Source organism: Bactrocera dorsalis, chromosome 2 (assembly GCF_023373825.1).
Source record: "Bactrocera dorsalis isolate Fly_Bdor chromosome 2, ASM2337382v1, whole genome shotgun sequence".
Lineage (NCBI taxonomy): Eukaryota > Metazoa > Arthropoda > Insecta > Diptera > Tephritidae > Bactrocera > Bactrocera dorsalis.
Window position 1 is genome coordinate 93,907,846 of NC_064304.1, and position 20,151 is coordinate 93,927,996.

Below are 20,151 nucleotides of genomic sequence, written 5' to 3' on the forward strand. Positions count from 1 at the left end.
GATATAACACTTAACGAAAATGCAAAAAAAAATATTTTTTTGAAAATTCTAACTACCCCTAATCCATTAAGTAACATACCTACATCTAATTGGGAAGTTGTTCCCATAAAAAATACAAAATTTAAATAAAATCCCTTTGTCTTTTCTCTTTTGTATATTTAAACTCTTTATTTACAAAAGAAAGAAATGTGTATATTGTATATGTATAATTAAATTGTACAGATATCTTATGTGATACGTTTGTTTACAGCTAAGCTAAATTTAGTTGTTTTTGTTGTAGTTGTTACGGCTTAGTAGTTTTGACGAAATTTGTTCTCTCACTTCGGATAAAAATGTTTACGAAAAAATAGATTATACCAAATCCCAAACGAGAATTAAGTTTGTTGCTTTGTTGGTGGTTTTTGTTTTTTATTGTTTTTTTCGCTCATAACATTTTACCAGCACTACTAACAATTGTGCCACTTTGAAAATGTAAAGAATACTTTTGCCTTGCAAAAAATTTAGTGTTATATAAGAATGTATCGAATGCTTATTAATTGGAAATACCATTTAAATTTTCACTGAAAGGAAAAAATTATTCAAAATTTAAAATTATTTCGTTGTACATTTCACTCTGCAAAAATGTACACTTTATCCATAGGTATATTGCAATGTAGTAAACATACAATTTAAGGGGTGTTATTGTTTGTAACACTTTCAAGAATAAACTTTCAAAAGCACTATTAACCTAAAAAGACCACCCTTTAGCAGTTCCAAACAAAAACATTACAATTTGTTTAAGGTAGAAACTTTTGTTGAAAGTGGTAAACTTTCCGAAACTTTTTACACATGCATATACTCGTATTTATTCTAAAGTTAATATATTATTGCTCTTGATATTCACCTTTTACTATACAGCATTACCTTACATTTTATTTATATAGAAATTCATTTTCTTTGCAATAAATTTTGAGTTATAATTAAAAAAAATTCACATACACACATATTTGTCCACTGTTACATACACAGTTATATATATATATATATATTTTTTTTTTTTTTGATTTTTATCAATTTTATAAAATGTACTGCATTTTGTAAACTTTGCAATAAAAACAATAAATGATTGTTTATGTTTTTTATTGTTTTGAATTGTTATTATAATCTAAATTAGTTGTAGATTTATATTTTTTGCATATAATTATATATATAATATATTATTATACATTGTGTTTCTGTAGTCCAATTAAAAAAAAAATGTATATGTAGCGCGACATATTAATTAACTCTTATCCGTTGATGCTTAAAATTTGTCCATTGTAATTTCTGCAGTGAAAATAGAGAAGTAAATCTAAGAATAAAGTATGAAAACAAATATAAAACTAAACGTCCATAAATATATTTCAGGCGGGTTGTGTGGTAGACATTCGTGCATAACTAAATGGCTTGTCAACTCGGCAACTATTACTCCTCATCTTTTTGTATACTTCTCCACTCCACAATTGCAAGTATATTAATTCTGCGTTCATATTGTGGTGGTTTAACGGTGTTTGCCTTTTGTGGCATTATAACGGTTAACTATTGTAATAAATGTTGAAGTCGATGTATGTATATGTATTTCACATTTACAAAATCGTTGCCACGGTGCTGTCCGTATTTGCATTATTTATTGATGGCGACACGACTTTTGGTACACCTGCATGCAGCCAATTAAAACGAAAAAAACATAAAACATTATCTGTTGAAATACAATACAAATTTTCTATAAATGCTAACTTACACAACTCATTTTCTGGCTTTACACCATCATCATTGTTGGCATTTACTTCTATTGGTGAATTTTCTACTTCAACAGTGGCGGGGGTTTCGACAGCCACATCTTCTTTTACGTTATTGGCACAAGCTTCATTGTTTGCAGTTAACGCGTTTGTATTCGGTGCTAAGCTCCCCACTTCACAAGCAACCGGCGCTTGTGGAGCAACTTCTGCGTTGACGACTACCACATCCTCTACGTCATTAGGCTTAACAACAGGTTCTTTGACTATTGTGTCTTCTTCTACAGTTACCGTTTCCTGGCTAATTTTGGCTTCGTCAAGCGGCGCAGAGCTTTCTTCCGCATTTGTGGTTGGTTCAATTGCAGCAGGTGTAGATTCAATTAGCTCGACATCACTGCTTTTTGAATTAGAATCGACTTCCATTGCTTCAGAGGGTAAATCTTTTGCTTCCATGGCTGTTGCTGTTTCTTCGGTGGTTGATTCTGTGGTTTCTTCTGGGACAATTTCAACATCTGCGGTTTCTTTTGGCTTAATCGGCTCCGAATCTGCGGCTGCATCTATTGGATCTTCTGCCGCTACAGGTTCGCTTGTGTCCATTGGTGTTTCACTATCGTTAGGTATGGCTGATATCTCTTGTCCCGCTTCTGCATCGTTAACGTCTTGGTCTTTGCTCTGTTGATCTTCTGCAATAGTTTCCGATTCGATTTTACCATCTGTTTGCTCCTCGGAGGGTTCCGCACTTGATAAGGATTCTACTGCATCTTCTTCTTTGTTTTCAGTAGCCTTTTCAGGAACCTCTACTGAAACAGATAATTCAGCCACAGGCTCAGGCTCAGCAGAATCTTTCGATGTGTTGTTGTGTTTGTCTGCAGAAGCCTAGAGTTAAAAAGAAACATATTTATAATCAAATTAATTCCGATTATATTTAATAACTAACTTGTTTCTTTTTAGGCGATTTTGATTTTTCTGGTGTTTTAATCGCTTTCGGCTCCGCTACTTCTTTGGCATCTTCTGATTCTTCCGATGTTTCAATTTTTCTCCCACGTCCACGACCACGGGACGGAGTGCTGCTGGCATTTGCCGGAGACGTGCGCGCCTTTTTCGCAGGAGGTGGAGTGGACGCTGCTGAAGATCTGGTTGGTGTACCACGTGTGCTTGATCGTGTGCGCCGACCACCATCTAATTCCAAACTGCCGCCCATATTTTTAACGAGCTCTTCACTTTCCTTTTGCGCCCGCTCTATGAAAGACATCCGCTTTGAAGGTGTTCGTTTCACCTTAAAAGATGTACCAAATAAAATATTTGTATGCAAGTCATATTCAGGAAAAAAATGGTAAGCAAAACAAAACAGAAAAAACAATGTTTAATCTTATCACCAATTTCTTTTTAATTAAATTATGGTGTATTTCTTGCCTTTAGTACGACCTATGGGATTATCTAATAAATAATATAGAAAAGAATGAAAACAAATATCTAGAGATAAGAAATAATATTTTTGCTAATATTTTTTAGTCTAACAAATCACCATGTTATACTAATTGGCAAACAATAATTGAATCCTTCAAACAAGAAAAGAAAGTCTGTCACAAAAAACAAGCAAAGGAATATATCAGGAATTACAAAACTGAAATCAGCCGACCGTACGTAAATTGAAACGCGCGCAAAATCCAAAAGAATCAAGAATGGGTATGAAGTACAGCAAACCTCAGAAAACACAATACATGTATACAACAAACACGCTTTGAAGCGCATAATTCAGCTCGTTCGTTGCATTGAGGAACATGTAACGAGTATAAACAGAAAAAGAGGGAAAACTAATAAAAAACACAATGCAAAGTAACGAAAATTTAACTACACGAAACGTAATGTTAAGAGCCGAGTTATAGGTGGAATAATAAAAAAGATTGTTATAGTTAAAAAAAAAACAAAAAATGTATGACAACGTAAGGTAACGCAGTAGCTGCGAAGTTAATGCGTTTCATACGTCACAAAAGTGTGCGACAACAGAGAGGAAAATATCGGGACGGGGCACTGTGGAAACATTAAATGAGGTAACAACTTGAACACAAGTATTAAAGAAGATATAGGGGGAAATGCGCGCTTTTTATGCCACGAGCAATATTTTTGTTTTTAGTACAAATATATAATAATAAATTTAGGACAAATATATAATAATAAGCACAAATATTATGATAAGTTATCTCTATCATCTAGATATTTTCATAAAAAAGTTACACCTATATAATATATATTCCATTACTGCAATAAACGTCATAATTGTGAAACTAATTGGATCTACGTGTACAACAATTGGAACTATTTCTGGATATTTTCCAGAGGTTTCGGTGAAGACTTGTAGAACTTTGTTTGCACAATGCTTTTATTTGATTTTATCGCATCGTATCGCTAATTACTGCAACCCCCCCGCAAACAAAATGCAATAACAGAATTTATGCACATACGTAGAGCGTTAATGCACCAATTGACTTATACTTACGGGTGTCTTCTTGCTTTCCACTTTTGGTGAGGATTCCGTTGGTTTGGTCGCCTCCACAGCGCTGGTGCCCGCATCGCCTGACGCACATTCAGCTTCAATGCTATCGTTGACCACTTGCTTTTCGGTCGCAGTTGATATCTCTGCTTCAGTCGACGTGGGCGCGTTTGCCGACACCGTTTCCCCCGTTTCAACAATCGTCTGTTCAACTGGTACAGTGTTCTGCTGAATTTCACTATTATTCGCAACTTCAGACATTATTATTTATTTGTTTAAGAAATAGGTAGTATTAACTTCTCCGCAATTCTGATATTCCGTACTAATACGTCAAATTTATTTTGCGCTTTCAATGTTATTCGATATACGTGATTCACAACAACGCGCACAACGAAAATTTTTCCACTGCACCGTATTACTATATTTTTGCGAGAAATAATTTCAAATATTCATATAATTTTATTGTTTGCACGATTAAAACTTATCAAATTCACTTATTCTGGTAATTTGTAAATTTGTTGTACACGAAAACATGTAAATTTAATGAAATAAATTTTCCACTTCACAACGTAACGCCGCGCATCCGTTTAACTTATTTACTCGTTTATTTTCAACGAGTAACTCAAATCCTCAGTGTTGCATTTTCTTGAGCGTAAACTAGTGGTGCCATCGTTGAAAACTCGTTCTCGTTAAATGTCGCTATTATAATATTCCTAATTACAATTAAGGATCTATAAATTACTAAATACATTTTCAAGTATAAGTTATTGTTGGAAATAGTGGTAAGTTTTAAAAGTTACATTTCTCTCTCTAAGCACGTGCTTTTGAATTGAACTCGTTGAAGAACTCCGAAATGTGAATTTTGAATAAATGTCAGTACGAACGAGTCAGATGTTGGTAATTCTGCTAAGAAATAGCAGAGTTGTTTTTGATAATTCAATCGCGTTTCAAGTTACTTATTACATATATTAATTTCATTTGAGGATTTTAATCTAAGTTCATTTAATTTCCGAACGGTATACTTGAATTTGTTGAGAATTTAACTTATCATGCAAAAATATCATTTTATATAGAATACAATTTTTATAAAAATATATTTATAGACCACAGCAACCCTATACCACATCTGTGATAAATGTCATTTCGAATTGAGATTGTAAATACTTCATGCACATTTATTTTCTTCATCGTATAATTTGGAAACTTCTGTTTTAATAAAAATTGTGTACGAGCATGGTTACTCAGGAGCAGCTGAAAGCCATTGGTGCTGTCTTAAATAATAAGGAACGACCTTTAAAGGAACGTTTTCGAGCTTTATTCACTCTAAAAAATCTTGGAGGTGCTGAGGCGATTGAAGAAATTAGTCGTGGGTTTTCCGATGAATCAGCTTTGCTAAAACATGAACTAGCCTATTGTCTGGGACAGATGCAAGATAAAAGAGCAATAGACATTCTAACAAATGTACTCGAAGATACGATGCAAGAACCTATGGTGAGGCATGAAGCCGGTGAAGCGCTTGGCGCCATTGGTGCACCAGAGGTCATACCAATTCTAGAGCAATACAAGGAAGACCCTGTAGTGGAAGTGGCGGAAACGTGTTCAATCGCATTAGATCGTGTTCGTTGGCTGCAGAGTGGTCAAACAGTAGATGACAAAAATCCCTACGCATCAGTAGATCCTTCGCCTCCGATTAGCGGAAATACAAACGTTGAAGATTTGAAAGCTATTTACTTAGATCCAAATCAGAGCTTATTTGAACGATATCGTGCTATGTTCAGTTTACGAAATTTGGGTACCACGGAAAGTGTTTTGGCTATTGCAAAAGGTTTAAAGGATCGCTCGGCACTGTTTCGCCATGAGGTGGCTTTTGTATTGGGCCAAATTCAAGAACCATGCAGTATTTCTTATTTGAAGGACAACTTAGAAGATCAAAATGAAAATGAAATGGTGCGTCATGAATGCGCAGAAGCACTTGGAGCGATTGCTACGGAGGAATGTGTCAACATATTAAGTCGTTATGCGTTGGATGAAAAAAGAGTTGTAAAGGAAAGTTGCGAAATAGCATTAGATATGTGCGAGTACGAGAACAGCCCAGAATTTCAATATGCCGATAGTTTGGGCAAATTAAGCACATAAGATATATATTAGTCCGTGATATATGTGTATATATATTCCTTGTAAACGCAATTAAAATTTTTATATATTTAGAACAGTAATATATGATATGTATGTACAAGCGGTGTCTACGCCAGTAAAGATGTATGAGAAAACTATATTGAAACTGCAAAAATAATAGATGAACATTTCAGTAAAACTGAATTAATAATGTGTCATTAGTAACAAAGTTAAAACAAGTTTTTCTTATTGCTAATAATTTTTTTTTGTCGCTTAATAATATTAGAAATGCTATTAGGATCACAAAAATCTTGTTTCTTTAAGTAATAATGAAGCTGAAGCTGGTACACATCACATCTAAAATAATGAACATTTATTTATCCACAAAATACTTTTTTCTGTATTTAAATGAAATGGTTTTAGTATTTGTTTTTATTTTTTATAAAATTATAATATTTCATTATTGTATTTAGTGTGCATTTTTTTTTGAAATCGAATGGAAATTTAATTGTGTTTGCAACACTGGTTAACGCCGGCTTTTATTTTTCGAACTTCCAATATGATTTCTGCGCAACAACACGAAAATATGTCTTCCCGCTCTTTCAACCGGTCGTTTTCGCTAATCAATTTGCTAGGTAAAAAAGCTGTCATGATTGGTACGATTTTGGCATTCTTCTCTTTGTTCTCGTACGCAATGGCAGCAAATAAGGAGCGCACTTTCATCATGGTGAAACCCGATGGAGTCCAACGTGGACTCGTCGGCAAGATCGTCGAGCGCTTTGAGCAGAAGGGCTTCAAATTGGTGGCCATGAAATTCACATGGGTGAGTAGATAGGTCAGTGAAAATGGCCTAATCAAATTTACTGTATCTAGGGTTGATTGGAATTTCGGACTTTCCAGTGTAAACTTTTTCCCCCCGAGGGATAAAAGTGTGGTTAGGTTTGTCCAGTGGATTTTGCCACATGTGTACTTTTTTTTCAAAGAAAAACAGCCGAAACAGTATTTGGAAGGTCAGTTTTAAAACGTTATTTAATTTATATTTCCAGGCATCAAAGGATCTTTTGGAGAAGCACTATGCCGATTTGTCTGCTCGTCCCTTCTTCCCCGGTTTGGTCAACTACATGAGCTCCGGCCCAGTGGTTCCCATGGTTTGGGAGGGTTTGAATGTTGTGAAGACTGGTCGTCAAATGTTGGGAGCTACTAACCCAGCTGACTCCTTGCCTGGAACCATCCGTGGTGATTTCTGTATCCAAGTCGGTCGTAATATTATCCATGGCTCGGACGCTGTTGAATCAGCAAATAAGGAAATTGCTCTTTGGTTCAATGAGAAGGAGCTGGTTTCATGGCAGCCAGCTGCTGAAGGTTGGGTATATGAATAAATTCCAACACGGTGGCCAGCATGACCATTCGCTCATACGTTAAAAGTTAAGAAAAAAGTTCTGTGTTGCAACTGAATTCCAATAAAAGTGATTTACATAATTTAACGTATTGTTTACAATATTTTATTTGAAAAGTAGTGAAAGTTTATTAATTTAAAAAGTATTACATAAAAAACAAGTAAACGCAACCATTCACATGGTCAAATGATTCGGTATTGCTGCCATTCTGAACTGGCGTTTTCACTAGGAAAAATCCAACCAACAGGTATAGAAGAACCATTTTTACTACGCGTCAAGTAGCTATCCCAAATGCGCCGTATTCGTAGGAAGTCGCTTATTTTTTGTTCACCGTCATAGCAGGAATGTTCGGCGGATCCGAAAATAGTCTCATTCCATTGATCCTCTACGTGCCGTTCTTGTGTACATTCTATGTTATTTTCATCTAATATTTTTCCCCAAAATATTCGCAAATCACGTAGTTGTTCAGCAAATTCTTTTGTATTATGCACGTTCTGACCACGTGAAAAATGTAGCTTTTTTAATAAATCAAATGTTCGGAGAAAACGTTGAGCATCATGTTGCTTCAACAAACGAATATGATGACACTTTTTTACGGAAGATATGTCTCTAACATAAGACGGATTCGAAGGATATTTATTACTTTGTTGAATGTTTGAGATTCTCTCTGATTTCTTGTTTTGGGATGTAGTTCTATTTTTAGCATCAGCTTTGATTTGTTTTAATTTATATTTCTTTCGTTGACGTTTTAGTTTTCTTTTCTTCAACACCTTAGTTAATTGTTCTAACGGCGCACTCTCCACTTTCTCTATTAACTTTTCTGTTTGTTGCTTCAATCTATTCACATGTATTCCCCAATCTCCGTTATCGGATTTAATCCTTTCTAATTCTTCAATATTTGTAAGTATAGTTTCAATACTGTTTTTTAACAGCGAGATACTTAAAATTGTTTCACTAGTTTCAGACATTACGATTAATTCAATTAAATAAAAATAGTGTTTGTATTAAGAGTTGGTGAATTATGCTTGTGCGGTTATAAAATTAGAATATTTTTTTGTAAATCGAATTGGTTAATCCTTTTTAGCAAGCACTTCCTTGGCATCATTTACAACCTGTATTGCAGTTTCGTACTCTTTTGTTTCCTTCAGTTCTTCTTCCTCTGACAAGAATTTTTCAAGAGTTTCTAACTCTTTTCTTAATCTGAAAATGTAAGTAAACATCTGTTCAAGAAAACCTTTTCAGACAGACCATCTGTTTAATAATTCTCACCTGCGTAATGTATCTGGAAGCATCATAAGACACTCAGCTATTACTTCTTCTTGTTTTTTTAGAACGTGCTCATCTGCACCTTCACCCTTGAATCTTTCCAAACGGTTCTGCTCTGTAACCACTTCCTTTTCACAAACTGTTTTCTCCTTTGTCAAACGTTTCACAACGCCCGTTTTAATTGTCAATTGTCGTAAACGTGGATCGGCCATTAAGTCTGATAATTTGTATTCTGGTAACTATGTAAATATTGGCAAGTTCTGACGGGTTTTCTGCATCAAAGCCAGCGTTTAATATAACTTATACCCTGACAAAACTTACAAAGCCTGTTTTATACGACTTCTTTTAGCCAAAATAGTGAGTCAGAAATTCTGCCGGCATTTTCTGCAATTTACAGACATTGTTTTTGTTTGTAACAAAGCTGTGGAACTTGTGCTTCATTTTAATATCATTCACGGTAGATTTCGACGAAATTGTTTACCATTCACATATACAAAAGCAATAGGTTATTTTTTATTTCCGTATTCCGTGGATCATTTCATTTCATCAAACATTTATTTGAAATAGCATAGGCATAATAATTACCGCATTAAGTTTAAATAACATTCCAACATATTAATATATTCACTATTGTTTGTTTAGAGTTGAGTTTATGCATTGCTTTGATATCATTTACTATAGATCCCGGAATGAATAATTTTGTTGTAATCCAAACGGTGTTTGGGGAGAATGCCAAGGTTATTGTGGCTGTGAATTGGTAAATGCAGAGCCTATCATTTGCATGGCAGTGTATAAATAAGTGAGTAAATAATTAAAAATATATGGAGTGTTATTGATGAAAGTGTGTAGGACACTACGTCTACGAGTATTGATGACTAGCGAACGTTGTGCCAATGGTCGGAAATTTTGACGGATTTCCGCTTTTCTTGCAGGCAGAGGGAAGGCGTTGTGAAAAATTTAGTAAATTTTTGAAGATTACTTAGTACGTTTTGTAGAAGTTATAAAATTATAGTTGTTTGTAGAAATGAAGAGTTTTTTCAATCGAAAATATTTTTTGGGTACAGATAAGGTCTAACGCCAAAGCTTCCGTGTCGACAGGTTATCCTACTATTATTTTTCACGAGTTTTCTCACTATCAGTACATTCGAAAAACATTACGGGTTAAAATGAAATATTTCTCTGAATACAGTTTGGAAATACAGCAAAATTATCCCCCAATATGGACACCTCCCATAACTGAACGAATTTCAAGAATACAATGCTTTCATTAATATTTTCATACAAAACCAGTTCATATAACCGGACATGAGAGCGTTCCAATGACGGGACACTATTTTGATAATATTTCTTTTAAATTACCAGATTTCATAAAAAGTGCAAAAAAGTTGTGTAGAATTTGCAGTACCCGTTTTTTAATTCTTATTAATTTGTGGAGTTTTACGACAGTTTTGTTAAGAACAATATGTAAAATTATCGCAGCAAACAAATTGACTTGCGCTGGTGTCTCCACATACATTTTAAAAAAATATAACTTCTGTTCATTTTGTGAGTCTAAGAATACATTTTAAACATAAGTTTTTGCTACACTCCCATATGTGGAAAGCTCCCATAGCTGGACATTAGCAACATCATTCCGGTTACTCTTAACTTGTCACTTATTCGCAAAAAAACTGTCTTTCTCGTTATTTTTTTGATTTTTGTATTGAGCCAATGTTTAGCAACACTTACCTATTATGAATTATTATTGCCGTAACAAGCGGTCCACATATTTTTGTTTTTGTTGGTTAAGCCTTCTTTATTTCTCAATTCGAATTTTAAAATTGTTGATTTCAATCATACCATTGAAATGTTTCATCTTTATTTAAGCAACTCCAGCTTTTACATTTATTTATATTTATTTTCATATATGTATGTATTTTTGGGATTTTCGTTTATTAATTTTAATTAGTACACATTCACTGTCTATTCATGCTTTGCATTTATGCATTCAAGTGATTAGTTGTATTTTATGTCTGTATGTATGTGTATTGCATCCATTGAGGTGTGTTTGTATATGTGTCTTTGCATTTTATGCGTTCTTTGCATGTTTTGATTACATATGTATGTATATGTATGACCTTGACAACAAGTTTGCAGAATAACAGAACTTGATGACAGGCGCAACAAAACTATTTGGCCTTTAATTTTCGCGAGTTGCATGTCAGTTTTGGGTTTTTTGCTTATTTGCACACAGTTTGATTGGTGCAAATGTGCAGTTGGTAAAGTGTTAATGGCGTTTAAATTGATACTTTTGCATTTGTATGATGTCCAAGTGGCTGGAGTGTGTTGCATAAAATGGCTAATTTGTAAAAGTTTATGTTGTTGTAATTGGAGTGCGTGTGTTTGTTGTTTATGTTGGATAGGGCGATTAAGAATATTACCAACTTTGGTTGGGTTTCACAATACCATATATAAAAAACTTAATAATAATAATATGAATTAATAACAAAATGAATTCAATTCGATTGAGTCTCACAGTTTGGTGTTGAAATACAGCTACAATACGATACAAACGTATGCATTCATATCTGTTATAGGAAATTTATGAATTCGCATACATTCAAATGTACACTTATAATCACTAATATATTGAGGGAATACGATAAGGGATAAGCTGACATTGTTTGCTGCACAAATCGTGATGAGCGCGCATCATCTGTGAAACTTATGGGTTGGAAATTCTAATTATGAAATGTATGACCACTTGCCAAGTGTGTTAATGTCGATATTGTATGGGATAGTTGTTGACATTGGGTTTGTTTTTAACAAAGCGTTATAATCGGATTTCCTGCGAAACGATTTCCGATGACGGTATAGATTAAGAAAGTTATAAATATAGTATACAATTGAAAATAATAACGTAATTAGTTTGGTATTGATTGCTAAATGAGCTGCTTCACGTATGGCTATGAACTGTGTGGAAGAAATTGGCGTAATTGAAATAGTGTTTGGACATGGAATAGTACGTGAAGGAGTTGTTTTTGCAAATTGTGGGGTTTCTATGTTATCAGTGTCTTTTATTTTATTATTGGCTACTTGCATAGGGAGTGATGCCTTCTCAATTTCGCCAGAGCAAACCGATGTCTGCGGGAAGGCCGATTTCACCATTTTTAATGCGTTGATTTTTGCTGTTGTTGCTGGCATTTCACTACTATAGGTGATGGGGGAAATGGGTTTGGTGTTTATGTTTATGCTCTTGGTATTGTTATTGTTGTAGTAATTGTAGCATGTAGCATGTCTAGAATAATTGATGTAGTCATACATAAATGGGTGTTCAATGGTGTGCTTTGTGTTGATGTTTGTTTTGTTGTTGATGTTGTTGCTCACATTGAATGTCATAGCATTACTATCATAATAATTGCTTATCATATTCATATTCATATCATTGATAATAGTAAATTGTAGTATTCTTTTAAATTTATGCTTATTAAATGTTTTCTTTTGAGATTTATGTAGTATTTTTGCTGTTGTTGCTTTTGGAGTTATTGCGGTTGTCCTTGTTAACCACCACATCGATATTGCATTCGACAGCGGTAATAAAAATGACAACTCCAACGACTCTGATGACAACGACATTATTGATGACGATGACGATAATACAAATTGTATTTGTATTTGCTTTAATTGCTGCATAATTATTAGTTGTTGTGATTTAATATTCTGCTGGCACTCTAGTTATTTCTTCTTCTGTGCCTTCTCGGCGGCTTTTGTGACTTTACCCGAGGTTGTCTCTTTAAAGGTGACTGACTTAATGACCCCCACTGCGACCGTTTGTCTCATGTCGCGTACAGCGAAACGCCCGAGCGGCGGAAACTCTTGGAAACTTTCAACGCATAACGGCTTGGTTGGCACAAGCATAATAATAGCCGCATCACCGGATTTGATAGCTTTCGGATCAGTTTCGGTGGTCTTGCCGGTACGACGATCGCATTTCTCTTTGATTTCAGCAAATTTGCAAGCAATATGAGCGGTGTGACAATCCAAAACCGGAGTATAACCATTGGCAATTTGGCCAGGATGATTAAGGACAATCACCTGTAAAATACAATAAAAATAAATATCAATATTTTTTTTTAAATGAGCACGCGACATAAACAAAGTTTGAAAATAATTCACCTGAGCTGTAAAGTCAGCGGCTCCTTTCGGGGGACAATTTTTAGAATCACCAGCTACGTAGCCACGACGCAACTCCTTAACGGAAACGTTCTTCACATTGAAGCCCACATTGTCACCGGGCAAAGCTTCGGAGAGTGCCTCGTGATGCATCTCAACAGACTTGACTTCGGTTACCAAATTAACTGGTGCGAAATTCACCACCATACCTGTGAAGAATTTGGAAAATTGCAACATGCAGCTTCGTTACTTGGTAGAAATCGAAATTTAAATATGAAATTTATGAAATACACTAACTATTCGCTGAGTACATACACACGCAAGCGTATAAGTTAGCAAGCGAACGCCAATGAGAGCATTTGCGGTTGCTTCGGCGTTGCCCGGACACGGAACTTGCATACTTCCAGCAACTATCGGACCAGCACAAAAATATGCAACGAAATGTACCGAGTTATGCAACAAAAGAAAGTACAGAATATTGCGCTGCATGTTTGTATATATGTAGGTATGTGTGTAAGAAACGAACACCAGCGACCCACTTTTGCAACTTCGGTTGCGCTCTCGACAGTTGCAGCAACAGCTTTCATACTCAATTTTGCACCCACACAACTCAGTCCACACATATGTATACACACATATGTTGTTTGTATAAATATGTGGCAACCATATCCGGTGCCTGCGCTCGCCTGCATATTCATACATACGCACACACATACATTAGCCAATATGGCTCAACTACGCTGTTCTCATTTACCTGGTTTCAGTATACCAGTTTCCACACGTCCCACTGGTACGGTGCCGATACCGCCAATCTTGTAGACGTCTTGCAATGGCAAACGCAATGGTTTGTCGGTGGGCCGCTGCGGTGGCATTATTGCGTCCAGCGCATCAATCAAGCACTTGCCCTCCACTTTACCCTCTTTGCGTTCCACAGTCCAACCCTTGAACCAAGGCATCTTCTCAGATGGTTCAAGCATATTGTCGCCATGCCAACCGGAAATCGGTACGAAAGCCACCGATGCTGGGTTATAGCCGATCTTCTTGATGTACGATGAAACCTCCTTCTTGATTTCCTCATAGCGTGCCTCGCTGTACGGCGGCTCAGTGGAATCCATCTTATTCACACCAACAATCAATTGCTTAACACCCAAAGTGAATGCCAGTAGTGCATGTTCGCGCGTCTGACCATTCTTGGAGATGCCGGCTTCGAATTCACCGGTACCGGCCGCCACAATCAATACCGCACAATCGGCTTGCGAAGTACCGGTAATCATGTTCTTGATGAAATCACGATGTCCAGGTGCATCAATGATGGTCACATAGTATTTTTGCGTCTCAAATTTCCACAAAGCAATATCAATGGTAATGCCACGCTCACGCTCGGCTTTCAGTTTATCTAAAACCCAGGCATACTTAAATGAGCCCTTACCCATTTCCTGAGCTTCCTTCTCGAATTTCTCAATCGTACGCTTATCAATGCCGCCACACTTGTAAATCAAATGACCGGTGGTGGTGGACTTACCCGAGTCGACATGACCAATCACGACAATATTAATATGAGTCTTCTCCTTACCCATCTTGTAAGTTTAGGCCACAAACACGCTGATACTCTAAATGCCGGCGAGATTTCGTGCTGTTTAGCTGTGATTTGACCGATTACACTGTTAACGCTACTACGCTTCAGGCGGAAAAAAGTGCGAATAAAAAGTGAAATATAAATCGTAAGTAAGTGACGGCATTCGCTAAGGTATGAGTATGAAGTATGCGAGTACACTTGTCGTTGAATCGGCAAGTTGAAATGAAAGTGTCATTGACGAGTGTTTGGGAGTGTTGTTGGTGAGTTGAGGAGTTGAGAATTGAGTGCACCGGATAGTGGATTGGCGAGGGTGTAGGCGGGGACATGAATATGCGTCAAAATATATCGACATATGATATACATGCATATATATATAGGTATATACATAAGTTAGATATACAAATACATATAATCTTCATGAAGTTCTTACGCAGACTTACTTGTTTGATGCCGGCTTTTAAGGAAGCAAATCAAATTTCCTTTGTCCGTACAATAGTCGAAAGTCAAAGATTAAAGAAAACTCTGCAAAAAAGTGTAAATTTTTAGTTTTCAACAAATATTTGAACACGCAATTCGTTGAGCTGAAGTGAGTTGGGGCAGGTTGGGTTGAGGGTGTGGGCTGAGTGTTGGTGTAGGTTGAAAATTCGTATCTATATATGTATGTGTCTTAATTATTACGCATTTTTTTATTTTCAATCTTTACACACTAGTAAATCAACACTGGTCTAACGGTACAGCTTTAAATGTTAATTTTTCCAGCGATTTATTAAATGCAATCACGGCTTTGAGCTATCACCTCACCACCCACTGCATATACCACACAATTTTCAAATGAAAAATTGCTTCAACAAACATTGATAAACATATTAAATTGATTTTCAAGAAGTTTCTGTATTTTTTGTAATAAATTAGCAATAAATTAGAAATTTTTAACTAGAAATCGGCCGTACTTGCTTTTGACTTAGTGCAATTTTCGCTGCCGCACGTCTATGCACCGCTACAACACGATCGAATGTGCAAAAGTTTCGTCTTTTCTCTATATGAAAAATCAATAACCATCTCTGGCGATGGAGTCATATGTCTGTACTCCAACCAATCGGCCGCCAGACGCGACCACCGCAAACGTTACCCGGCCCAATTGCACATCCCCAAAAATATGCATAGCATGTGGACGTTGGCTGGTTTGAGTGCAGCGAAATATGAAAGAAATGCCAGCAGGAGCGTGAGTTTTTGCCGGTGGTAGAGGTAGTGTTTGTGCGGTTGACGGGAAGTCGTGTTGCGGCATCGGCAGCTGGGCTGCAATGGATTCGTTTCTGCATTGGAAAGTACTCTAGCAGTCGTGCCATCCAGTTGTTCGTCGGTTTGTCTGTCCGTCTGTCTGTATGTCTATTTAACCAACATTTTGCAGTCGGGTATGCTTTCGGCCGCATGCTCTCAGCTTTTCACTTGCAGCTCGAGCTGTGCAGTAGATTAGGTTGTTGGGGCATTATGAATCAGATGACTACTCAGTTGCGTTCCACTAGACAAATATACATATTTACTTATCATATAAGTTATAGGTATACATATGTATATTATTGCGCCTATTATAAGATATACAAGTATTTTTGCATTTTTCTTGCTCGTTTCAATATTTTCTTTCCGTGGATTTGTTTCAAAAATCAATTCAAGTGCTAAGTGGATATAATATAGGTTTGCACCAGTATACCACATATAGAGAAATACATATGTATGTACTTGTGTTTGAAATTTGAGACCCAAGCAGAAAAATTAAAGTGTTGAGTAGCTGTGCCGCTAATATGTTTGGTCGCGCTTGTCCTGCCATTTACGTTGTGCTACAGATGTTTTCCGGCAAATAAGGAACTTAAAAGGTTTAGAAAGACCAAAACGACTCACGTATTTTATGAGAAGCTTTCTCATTTCAAAACATTGCCGCAAGTCTTTCATGTTCAGGTCGGTAACCTTCTACAGATCTAACTTTTTAATCTCGCAGGCATACAAAAGTCGGATGTGGCAGCGCACACCTCTAAAAAGAGTAATATATGTAGGACAAACAATATTGAGATATATATGTATATCGTCACCTGAAATGCAAAATAACGTAACAACATTTTCGGAAATTTACAGTGGCATGAATGAAACACGAAATAAAATGGAACATGAGTGAAACAAAATTTTAATATTGGTTAAAACTGGTTTATATGTGACCGCAGAACCTGAAAATGTTGAACATATGTAATATTATGTATGTAATTTGAAGTAGTGAAGCGTAATCAATAAGACACTCAATTTCGAATTTTTTGATGATACGTTATTTTGCATTTCAGGTGACGATGTGTAATCTCTTAAAATCCCCGCTTATTGGAGGGCTCAATGGTGAATGCTGCGACATGGCTTACTAGAGGCTCTTAATTATTAGAAATGTGATATTTCATTTAAGTTTTTGCGTTGCTTTAGAATAGTATAAATGCGTCCTGAGCGGTTTTGACAACACATTGAATTGGAGCACTGAGCTTTTCTATTGGTTACTCTTTCTTGATTTATAATATATCATACCCATGCCTTTTGACGTGGTTCAGTGGAAATTTAAATTAGTTGGAAGTGCTCAACAGTTCAATATGGGGAGTCCATATTTGGTAGAGTACAGGTATTTTACCTTGAGGGTTCTTTTAAACCTCATGGGCCTACAAGTTGAACCTTTATACATATATGTCTGACATACAATCTGACAAAAAATGTGTAAATTTTGTAAAGCTTATTTACATAATGCAATTTTTACATGGAACAGCTAATTATGTGGTGTGAAATATATGCCAATAAGCACCTATGTTTGTACTTGCAAATTGTAGTTGTAATTGCATTCCTGTGATAGCTAGTGTCTTCAACGTTCATAGCAAAGGTAACTTGGTAGTTAGTACTAGTATGTAAATATATACACACATATACATATGTATATATTATTGAGAAAATAAGGCGGAAAATATAAAGCTCAAAATTGTTGAGCTCAGTTCAGAGGATGCTTTCTTCCGTAAAAATACATACATACATATTTAAAAAGTGAACAAATCTTGAATTTACCGTAAATTTTTCTCGCATGGCCTGTATGAATACACGTGAAGAATGTTTTACTCTTAAAATGCTTATATGTATGTATGTATGTATGCATATATGCATTGTATGTAGTATTGCTGTTTTGTCGCCGTTTTTTCAATAATTATATGTAGATATGTTTCACTGTGGTGACATTTTCTCAATTTAGTGCAAATTACTGGGCGTCCGTAGCAGTTGGTTCCCTCTTGACGGCTACATTGCATTGAACTGCGCAGATTTTCAAAAATTGTGGGAATAATTGCATGCAATGAGGATGTGTCTTTTTTATATACAGTATTAATTATAATCGCATCTATAGGTATTTGTAAATGTGTGACCATATGGTGTAGCGCATAATAATATATGTATGTACATGTGTTTGTTGCACCACCAACCGGCCGGTCAAAAGAATTATTAAACATTTTCCCACAGTAGGTTAGGAACTACAATTAGGAGAACGATGCTTTTAGTTAATCCTTTTTAGGAAATGTGTTACTTAAATATTCATGAGCTTGCGATATTACCCTAGGCAGTGACTTTTTTATTAAAAACTTAATTACTTGCATCAGCGAAATTAATAAATTGTGTAATTGTATACTATATATAGGTACATATCTGGATGTATATTAAAACCTAGACGTGTTTGTACACACATATATATGTACATATGTACATACTATGTGCATATATGTACATATGTATGTATGTACATATGCACTTACATAGATGAGTCATAATGTCGCGTGTATGTATATGTTAGTGTTTAAATTATTTTAGTCGTTACATACATATGTATATAAGTATTTTTCTAATTAAAAAAAATCTGTTTCTGTTGGGATAAATTCTGTTGCTGCTTATACTGACAGAAACAGATTTCATATGTTGTTCTTCTGCTACTTATTCCATTTCTCCATCCATTTCTTTTTCGTGAAAAATTTTATTAAAAAAAATTGTTTTTATAAAGTTTAGAAATCTACTTTTGATGTACAGCAACAGAGTTTTTATACACATTTTGTTTCCGTGTCCAGAAGAGTTGGTTTAAGTAACAGGAAAGGAGATAAATTATTATTAGACAAAGACTGCCAACTCAATAGCATTTTTCTGAAAAATTTGGATAAACTTATATATTGCTACAACAACACTTTTTTATTTGAAATTGTAAAATTAAAAAAAACTGACTCATGCACGTTTGCTACACTTAAATAAATGCATGTACAGTTAAATATGTACATATGTATGTCTTATATATGTACATAAATACGTATGCACTCAAGTTTTGGGTTATAATTTATGCAATTGACTAACGTAATTTAGGTAATTTAATAAGAGTAAAAACATTTCGTCATTTTTGAATGTTTAAAAATTAATTATTTTATACTTTTTGAAGTTGTATTTCACGCTTTAAGTCAAATAAACTATTTTAACGGAAACTGTAGTGAATTGTGGTGCTGCAGATCGATGTGAAGAGTTAACCACTTTATACAATATTTTATGCATTAACATCTAATGTGCGCCGCTAAGTATAAAATAAATTTAGTGCCATTGCTGCGGTTTCCTCGCATGTCCTCATTGGAGTGGCTTTAATGCAAACTTGATTACTGCACCGGCCGGCGTTGGGATTATCATTTTTCAAATTGATATAACGCTTTACTTATATCAGCGTGATACACATTTTTGTAGACGATTTTTCAAACACAGATTTTCACAAACATTTTGAATTGAGTATAGAAAATAATACCATTTTCAACTTACCCAATATATGTTTGCAATTTTTTTGCACAATTTATGGAATGATGTTTAAGGTTTTGAATGTAATTTTCAGATTTTCACAAAACGTTAAAAATTACCTGCCACTTACCTCGAGCACAAAAGACGGAAAGGCCGATTTTCACAATGGCCCTGATGCACATGCGCTGGAATAGTGCCACCACTACCATTACCAATCCTTCACCACCATAATCACAGGCCGTAGAACATTTGGCTAACCAAATCACAGTTTGTGACTGTATGTGATGCATATACCCTTACTAAAGACAATGCTGGGCCCAACGTCATCCTCATTCGAGTGGGGCACGTTAGATGAGTGCATATGTAGACATGATATACGTCGGTAGGCAGCATGCAACGAGTGAGTGCACTAGCTAGTGCATAATGCGCCCTTTCACTAGTGCAAGCAGGAACAAGGTCGGTTTCTCACTCCCCCTCTATATTAGATTATCGACATACATGTCTCATATCTGTTATTCGAATGTGTTGCACAGAAGAGACTGCAAAATAATGTTGTAGGGTTCTTGGCGGATAGTGCGCAGC

The 20,151-nt window shown here is 35.5% G+C and overlaps 6 protein-coding genes across 14 annotated transcripts; 2 read left to right on the forward strand and 4 right to left on the reverse strand.

The window, feature by feature from the left end:
- Positions 1–141: 141 nt before the first annotated feature.
- LOC105230869 (neurofilament heavy polypeptide) lies at positions 142–4,858 on the reverse strand. The gene is made up of 4 exons (XM_011211868.4): positions 4,252–4,858; positions 2,692–3,030; positions 1,760–2,630; positions 142–1,675 (listed from the first exon to the last, which is right to left on the reverse strand). The coding sequence occupies exons 1-4, from the start codon at positions 4,504–4,506 to the stop codon at positions 1,605–1,607; spliced, it is 1,536 nt and encodes a 511-aa protein (XP_011210170.2). The 5' UTR covers positions 4,507–4,858; the 3' UTR covers positions 142–1,604.
- Positions 4,859–5,357: 499 nt separating this feature from the next.
- Positions 5,358–6,599, forward strand: LOC105230870 (deoxyhypusine hydroxylase). The gene has a single exon (XM_029552340.2). The coding sequence runs from the start codon at positions 5,479–5,481 to the stop codon at positions 6,379–6,381; it is 903 nt and encodes a 300-aa protein (XP_029408200.2). The 5' UTR covers positions 5,358–5,478; the 3' UTR covers positions 6,382–6,599.
- Positions 6,600–6,942: 343 nt separating this feature from the next.
- LOC105230872 (nucleoside diphosphate kinase) lies at positions 6,943–7,844 on the forward strand. The gene is made up of 2 exons (XM_011211873.3): positions 6,943–7,183; positions 7,407–7,844. Exons 1-2 carry the CDS (start codon positions 6,947–6,949, stop codon positions 7,737–7,739), a joined length of 570 nt encoding a protein of 189 aa, XP_011210175.3. The 5' UTR covers positions 6,943–6,946; the 3' UTR covers positions 7,740–7,844.
- LOC125775246 (uncharacterized) lies at positions 7,837–8,725 on the reverse strand. Its single transcript, XM_049446920.1, has one exon. The coding sequence runs from the start codon at positions 8,723–8,725 to the stop codon at positions 7,940–7,942; it is 786 nt and encodes a 261-aa protein (XP_049302877.1). The 3' UTR covers positions 7,837–7,939.
- Positions 7,837–9,455, reverse strand: LOC105230871 (tubulin-specific chaperone A). Its single transcript, XM_011211871.4, has 2 exons — positions 9,027–9,455; positions 7,837–8,957 (listed from the first exon to the last, which is right to left on the reverse strand). The coding sequence occupies exons 1-2, from the start codon at positions 9,233–9,235 to the stop codon at positions 8,828–8,830; spliced, it is 339 nt and encodes a 112-aa protein (XP_011210173.2). The 5' UTR covers positions 9,236–9,455; the 3' UTR covers positions 7,837–8,827.
- A 1,388-nt stretch (positions 9,456–10,843) lies between these two features.
- LOC105230873 (elongation factor 1-alpha 2) lies at positions 10,844–19,743 on the reverse strand. 9 transcript variants are annotated; one of them, XM_011211877.4, is made up of 5 exons: positions 19,700–19,743; positions 15,192–15,273; positions 13,930–14,848; positions 13,179–13,384; positions 10,844–13,097 (listed from the first exon to the last, which is right to left on the reverse strand). In XM_011211877.4, exons 3-5 carry the CDS (start codon positions 14,750–14,752, stop codon positions 12,738–12,740), a joined length of 1,389 nt encoding a protein of 462 aa, XP_011210179.1. In that variant the 5' UTR covers positions 14,753–14,848; positions 15,192–15,273; positions 19,700–19,743; the 3' UTR covers positions 10,844–12,737. The 9 variants fall into 9 exon arrangements, with proteins under 9 accessions (XP_011210179.1, XP_011210177.1, XP_019847548.1 ...); XM_011211875.4 differs by having other exon boundaries at positions 19,594–19,726; XM_019991989.3 differs by having other exon boundaries at positions 13,930–14,853; positions 19,594–19,726.
- Positions 19,744–20,151: the final 408 nt, after the last annotated feature.